General features: G+C 45.2%; 1 protein-coding gene across 1 annotated transcript; it reads left to right on the forward strand.

The window, feature by feature from the left end:
- Positions 1–1,123: 1,123 nt before the first annotated feature.
- Positions 1,124–4,571, forward strand: LOC115271368 (KRAB domain-containing protein ZNF747-like; the record flags this gene model as incomplete). The annotated part of the gene is made up of 3 exons (XM_029913439.1): positions 1,124–1,439; positions 4,065–4,191; positions 4,549–4,571. Coding segments are annotated over exons 1-3 (330 nt in total), but the record flags the coding sequence as incomplete, so codon positions are not given.
- Positions 4,572–7,329: the final 2,758 nt, after the last annotated feature.

Consider the following 7,329-nt stretch of genomic DNA (forward strand, 5'->3'; position numbering starts at 1 on the left):
CACATGCCGTGCATCTAGGAACGTCTGTGTCCAAGTCCTCATCAGTATAGTAATCGCACTGTCGTCGCTTCCTCGCCCGGTTTTGCAGGTACAGAACATACTGCTGGATAATGCATGAGGTATTTACAATGGTCAAAACTGCAGCAGAGATCTGAGCGGGCTCCATGTTTGCCGTGCAATGGCGCCTGCACGGGTAATCCTTGAAAAAGGACGCGAAATGAGCTGTTTGGTTCAAGATGGCCGATAAAAAGCGGTAAATAGTTGTCTTCTGTAGCTTCCACGGGAGCCCAGGACAGCTTCCGCTGCTTTCTCCAGATTGTCTGATCTGTTCTCTGTTCACAATGGTCGAAAAACAGCAGGGAATTGTTTCCTTCTGTAGCTTCCACGGGAGCCCAGGACCGACAACATGGAAAAAGTGGCAAGAGCAGAGTTTGCGGCGGAAACGTGAGCAGAGTTTGCGGTGGAAGCTGTGCGGCTCTGTTCACGATGGCCGAGAAACGGCAGGGAATTGTTGCCTTCTGTAGCTTCCACGGGAGCCCAGCACAGACAATCTGGAGAAAGCGTCGGAAGCTGTGCGGCTCTGTTCATGATGGCCGAAGACATTCGAAGTGGATTCAACATACCAGGAGACAGGCGGTGCACCATGCTGCACCATCTGCTGGCAGCATGGAGTCTGCCGTAGCTTTCACAGAGGGAGGAGCGAGTGACGGCACACAGCCAGAAAAACCCGCGAGAATGTTTTTGCCCCATCATGCACTGGGAGCTTAACCCACAATTCCAATGGGCGGCAGAGACTGCGGGAACTGTGGGATAGCTACCACAGAGCACCGCTCCGACATTCGATGCTAGCCTCGGTACTGTGGATGCACTCCGCCGAATTCGTGTACTTTAGTGGGGACACATAACATAAAATGTATGAACTCGATTCTGGAAATTTGAATAAAATAACTTCGAATTAATTTCGTACTATAGACGTACCCTAAGTGAAGTACTTTGATTTGTCCTTATTGAATTTCATCCTATGTACTTCAGACCATTTCTCCAGTTTGTCCAGATCATTTTGAATTTCAATTCTATCCTCCAAAGTACTTGCAACCCCTCCCAGTTTGGTATCGCCTGCAAACTTTATGAGTGTAACAGAGAGACTCTGCTACTGGGAGGGTTTCACCATGTCTCAGAGGGTTACACCCTGGTGGGAGGGGGCTAGGCCTGTACTGGAATAAGGTCACTCTGTGCTTCACACTGTGGCAGAACCTAGAATGTCCATTACCGGGGAAAATCCTGGGGGGAATCGACATGTGGAATGGACAAAAACCCCATCTGAATTCTCTCAAATTGCCCTTCTCGCCCTGGCAGGCTACAGATTAACATCCACGTTTTGCTCCACATCATCCCATCCTCCGAGGGGGAAGGAAATGGCTGCAATGGAGCTGGCTCAGGTAAGGGATTATCAGGGAGCTGGTGGTGGGTTCTGCTTGGAGGGAGAGGAGCAGTAAATGCATAGGAGGGTGGGAGCTGCTAGAGGTGGTGGGAGGCAGGAAATATCTCGGGTGGAGAAAGGGAGGGGACAGGATGTGAAAAACCTGCTGAGGCTTGTGTAATGTAGGGTGTGATGGGTTGTCACCCCGGGGTGCAGTCTGGGGGGCTTGTGGGAACTGCTGTGCCCTCTAACCCTCAAGCTGGGCTGGCTCTTTTCACACTGCTTTGCTGGAGATTTAGCCTTGTTATCACCCAACAGGACAGCAGGTGGTGCCATGCATCCAACTAAGCTACCTGAGTGCTTTACCTAAGCCACTCAAGGACAGACAGAAGACAACAGCCAATTTCCCAGCCATAAGTGGTAGCAAACAGATCAAAGCAGATTACTTAGCAAATATCAAAAACTCAAACCAAGCCTAACATACTAGATGGATAGAATTTGAATTAGCAATTTCTCACCCTGACTGATGATAGAAGCAGTCCAACAACTTTCCATACACAAGCTAGAAATCCCTTTACCCTGGGACCAACACTTTCCCCAGTTCAGTCTTTGTTCCTTAGGTGCTTCCAGGAGTTCTCTTGTCTGGGGAATGAGGTCAAGAGATGATGACACACCCCACCTTATGTAGCTTTTCCATATAGCAGGAACCCTTTGTTCTAAACTAAGTTCCCAGTCCAGTTTGTGGAAAAATACAGGTACCAAAATGGTGTTCATTGTCATGTGGTCTGGTCACATGCCCTAGCATGCCCTGCTGAGTCATAGTAGCCATGACTCATAGGCTGGCTGAAACATTCACAGGAAGGCTAAGTTCTTCCATGCTTCATTGTCTTTGTTGATGAGCCATCAGCACTGTCTGGCTTCTTCATTGTTGTACCTGAAAGGCTAGTTGTGGGTGTTACCCAGAGTAAACACATTTGAAAGACAGATAGAGAGTCAATATCCATAACTTCAGATTCAAACATGATCCATGCACACAGGTAGGATAATCATATTCAGCAAATCATAACTTTTCCAATTACACCGCACATGACTCATCTTGTACAAAGTGCCTCATAATTATGTTCTAATCATATGATAATCCTACCACTATGCTGAATATGGGGTGTAGTGTCAGATAGGTCCTAATTTCAAGGCACAGGAGTTGGGAATGGAACTTCCCCTCTTTGTGGAACAGGAAATAACCCTCCAGCCAGGGCTAGGAAAACTTCCCAGACTCCCAGTGCTGGAACCTGAATCTACTGACACTTCATTAGTTAGCAGCACCCCCAATATATGTGGCAACTGCAAATTTTATCAGTGATGATTCTATATTTTCTTCTAGGTCATTGATAAGAATGTTAAATACCACAGAGCCAAGAACCAATCCTTGCGGGAACCCGCTAGAAATAAATCTATTTGACCATGGTTCCCCATTTACAATCACAGTTTTTAATCTATTTAATGTATGCCGTGTTTATTTTGTATCATTCTAGTTTTTTAGTCAAAATATTGTGCTGAACCAAGTCATATGCCTTACAGAAGTCTAGGTATATTACATCAATACCATTAGCTGTGACCAAACTTTTGATCTCATCCAATAAGGATATCCAGTTAGTTTGCTAGGATCTATTTTCTCTAAATCTTTGTTAATGGGTACTAATTATATTAGCCTCCTTTAATTCTTTATTAATGAAATCCAGTATTGACTGCTCCGTTATTTTGCTCAGTATTGATGTCAGACTGACACTCTTGTAATTAACTGCGTCATCTCTTTTATAGTTTTTAAATATTGGCACAGCATTAGCTTTATTCCAGTCTTATGGAATTTCCCCAGTGTTCCAAGTCCTAATTAAAATCAATATTAACAGTCCACCACGCTCCTCCACCAGGTCTTTCAAAACTCTAGTTATCTGGACCCACTGATTTAAACACATCTAACTTTAATAGCTGCTCTTTAACATCCTCGTGAGTTACTTTTGGAATGGAAAGACTGTCGGCTTCAACATCTTATGATGAGTTACATCATCTGTTTTTCTTCAAGTCCAGGAGAGAAATATTTATTGAACACTTTTACCTCTTCTGCATTATTTTTGATAATTCTGCCATTTCCTTCTAGTAATTTACCACTACCATTTTTAGGATAAATTTTGTACTTAATATACTTTTTAAAACTTCCTTCTTATTTTCATTGGTTGATCATTGATTTCTGATAGCTTCCCTTACCAACTTTCTACAATTCTGACCTTCTAACTTATTTTCTTTACTATTGACTTCCCCTTTCTTCCATATATTTTATTTGGAGAGTGTTGGGATTCCTACCAGGGAGCTACCAGCAGGGTCCAGAGACAGCCCCATCTTCTATATCAAGCTCTGGCTAGTAGGTATGTGATAAATGTGACAACCCTGCCTCCGTCTGTCAGCTGGGAGACACAAAGGTTCTCTCTTACTACCCTCTGATGCCTCCTGGATGCTCTAGGCAAGGTGGGGTGGGACTCTGTTAACATGTGCCTCCCGGAGCTTCCATTTACCTGGTGCTGCTGTTCCGTGAATAGTGGGGTTGTGAGTGGGGCAGCAGGTACTGAGTGTTGGACACTCTCTCTTTCAGGGGCCGGTGACTTTCGAGGAGGTGGCTGTGTATTTTACCAAGGAGGAATGGGCTCTGCTGGACCCTGTTCAGAGATCCCTCTACAGGGATGTCATGCAGGAGAACTATGAGACGGTGGTCTTGCTGGGTAAGGAGTCCTGTCCCCTGGGTTATTAGAAGCTGTGGGGTCTCTAAAGAACCTCAGTAGTAATAACTTTATACTTTATTCGTCATACAAGTTTTGACAAGTTTCCTTGCCCCCCCTTTTTTGCCTTACCTCCTATACACTAGTATCATTTTTGGATATGTGCCTTTTTGGTGCTGTCAGTCATTTTAAAATTGCATTGAATGTATCCTTATTGCTACATTAGTAACTACATTAATAACTGTAGCTTTCATGCCTTTTTCTCATTTTAATAGGAAAATATGCCGCCTGTAGAATTCTAAATTGAGTAAATAGGTGTATGACTCATGCATGGCTTGTGTGACAGTCTTCTTTTGATAGGAGATGCATCTGAAGAAGTGAAGTTTTTTACCCATGAAAGCTGATGCCCAAATAAATCTGTTAGTCTTTAAGGTGTCACCACTGGACTCCTTGTTGTTTTTGATAGGAGAGTGTATAATGTTGACATTCAGGACCCTACAGGTGAAGGGAGAACAGAGCTGTGGGAGGGGAGGAGAAGGGGGGAGGAGATAATTCTGGGGTGCCAGGACATGGGGAGGGTGTGTGCAGGATTAGAGCTAAGAAGCAGCAGGAAGGGATGAGGTAGTGAGAGACGAGGAGGGAACAGAAGAAGCTCCCAAGGTACCGGGAGGTGGTGCCAGCTGAGAGTAATGGGACGAAGGGGAGGGGAATGTGGAGGAAGGGCACCCAGGAAGTGGGCTGGATGGGTCAGTGGGAGGGAGGAGAGGTTTAGGGATCTGGAGCTGTGGGGGATCCCAGACCTTTAACTCTGAATCCCTACCAAAGCTTTAGAACCTACACTCCGGTTTTATTTCTGTTCAGTTTCGCTTCGTTATACATTTCCCCCCCAAATATTATTATTTTAACTCTTGACCTCCCTCTCTCACTCATTACCCCCCTCCCCGTGTAACCTCCCCAACTCTATGCACAGTGACCCTGGTCACCAATCCGGAGTCCTTGCTGCATTCCTCCCTCCCATAGCGGGGCCGCTACCCAGGCACAAATGGGCACTTTGATGATGATGTCACAGGGTCCTAGTGTAGCCTGTACAATTTTTACACCTATAAGATTACATATTGGGGTACAGCTTGCCCTTGTACATGGCTACTCAAAGTTAATTGAGAAGATGAAATTTGGTGAAACACACAGAAACTTGATTTAATACAGACAGTTATAACTGAAATCATAGGCAAGGATCAATACACGTAACGATTAGACTAAGATAAGTATAGTTAAGAGGGTCTTGCACTGTGCATACTTACAAGTTATGTATACCATTGGAAACAAAGATCGAGGGGCAAGGGAGACCATCAGAAGGGTTGCCCTGCTTCACTTTACACTGTCTCAGGGACCCGACAAAATGAAAAAATGGTCACTAGGAGAGGTAATTTATCCATTTTATTATGGTAATAGGATGGCCTTATACCATATCTGCTCCTTTACTCTGATTACAAGAATGTCAATAGCTACCCCAACCCATATGTGGCCTTTGGGAAGTCCATAATTAAGCATCAAGCAATAATACTCATGATTTACATCACTTATTTATTAATAATTCCAATATATGAATGTGGTCCAACTGCTGAGATACTGCATAGCAACCTAATTGCTAAAGCCCACCCCAAACTTCCTTCTTTCATAATCCTGTGGCGTATTGCACCTGTTTGTGGTTCCTCGTTAGTCTCTCAAAATGAGGGTGCAAAATAACTGACCTGGGATTCTCTCCTTAGATCTATTCAGGTAAATCCTAGACTTCAGCATAACTACTCCCACAAAGCCTCCACCTAATATAAGGCCCTTAACTGTAGCAAGCTTTGGCTACGTTTATACTACCACGGTCAGTTGACCTACACTGCGCAACTCCAGCTACATGAATAAAGTAGCTGGAGTCAGCGTACCTTAGGTAGAGTTACCACAGGGTGTACGCTGCAGGGGGTCGACTTACTTTACTCTTCTCATCTGGGTAGAGTACAGGGGTCGACTGGAGAGCGATCTGCAGTCGATTTAGCGGGTGTTTACTACACCCGCTAAATCGACCACAGGTGGATCGATCTCAGAGCGTCGATCCCGGCTGTAGTGTAGACCTGCCCTTAATAACCCATTTATTTCTGATCACCTCCTTGCCCCTCTACGCATGTTCCAAGCTAATAAGCAATACTCTGATAATGACATTTTACCTCTAGCGAGTATAAAATTGCCCACAAGACATGGTGGTCATAGACGATAAAATCAGGTCAGGGTCAACAGGAGTGAGAGTTTGGAGAGTCTTGCCACCCCTCTCCCCATCTGCAGCAGCCACAATCTGTCTTCTCTCCAGGCTCCTTGGATCTTTGAGCCTGTCCCTCCTGAGGTTGCGTGGCCCAGTTCTTGTTTCTTACAGTCTCCTTTTCTGGAAGAATTAGAGGCTGTTGTTCCTGAATTTTAGTGTTTAATTCCCCAGCCTTCTCCACACACTGGGGGAGTTTAATTCTCCCTCCCATTACACCTGAGTCACTAGATTTCCTAATTCCCCAGAATGTGCTTTTGTGATGTCACAGTTCTGGGGTAGCTAAGCCTTTGACCTGCCTCCATGGTCTGCTCAAGGAATGGCCCCTCAGGTATCAGGCCTCTAGCCAGCCCCTCTCTATGGGTAGGGACCCACATGCCTCTCCTTTTTGACCAGGGTTTGAGGATTGCAGCTTGTCTTCCACTGTGTTCACTGGATTAACATCCAGTTCCTGTGCTTTGTTTTCCCTCCAAGGGCTGTGAGCAGTGTGTGTGTGATAGAGGTGGGAATTTTGGTGATACTTGTATGATGTCAATACACACCTCAGTTTCCCTCTGTGATTGGTATTGCTATGATCATAACGAGCAGGAGACATGAGGTGTTTTGTCATGTAGCTGTCATGAGGTGATATGAATGGGTCACTAAGGACTGTCTGGGGCCAATCTACATCAATGGAATACCCGACAGAGACAAAGGAATAATTGTGACCTGTCCATGGGAGGATCTCCGCTTGGCTGAGTGAAGCATACATGGACTCGTTATGTTTTTGGGAGCAGAAAGAACTGGGCTCGCAGACGCAGGGAGCTCTACTGGAGCGAAGACAAATGAACAGTCAC

The sequence above is a fragment of the Terrapene carolina genome, unplaced genomic scaffold (assembly GCF_002925995.2).
Source record: "Terrapene carolina triunguis isolate 2854851 unplaced genomic scaffold, T_m_triunguis-2.0 Scaffold638, whole genome shotgun sequence".
Taxonomy (NCBI): domain Eukaryota; kingdom Metazoa; phylum Chordata; order Testudines; family Emydidae; genus Terrapene; species Terrapene triunguis.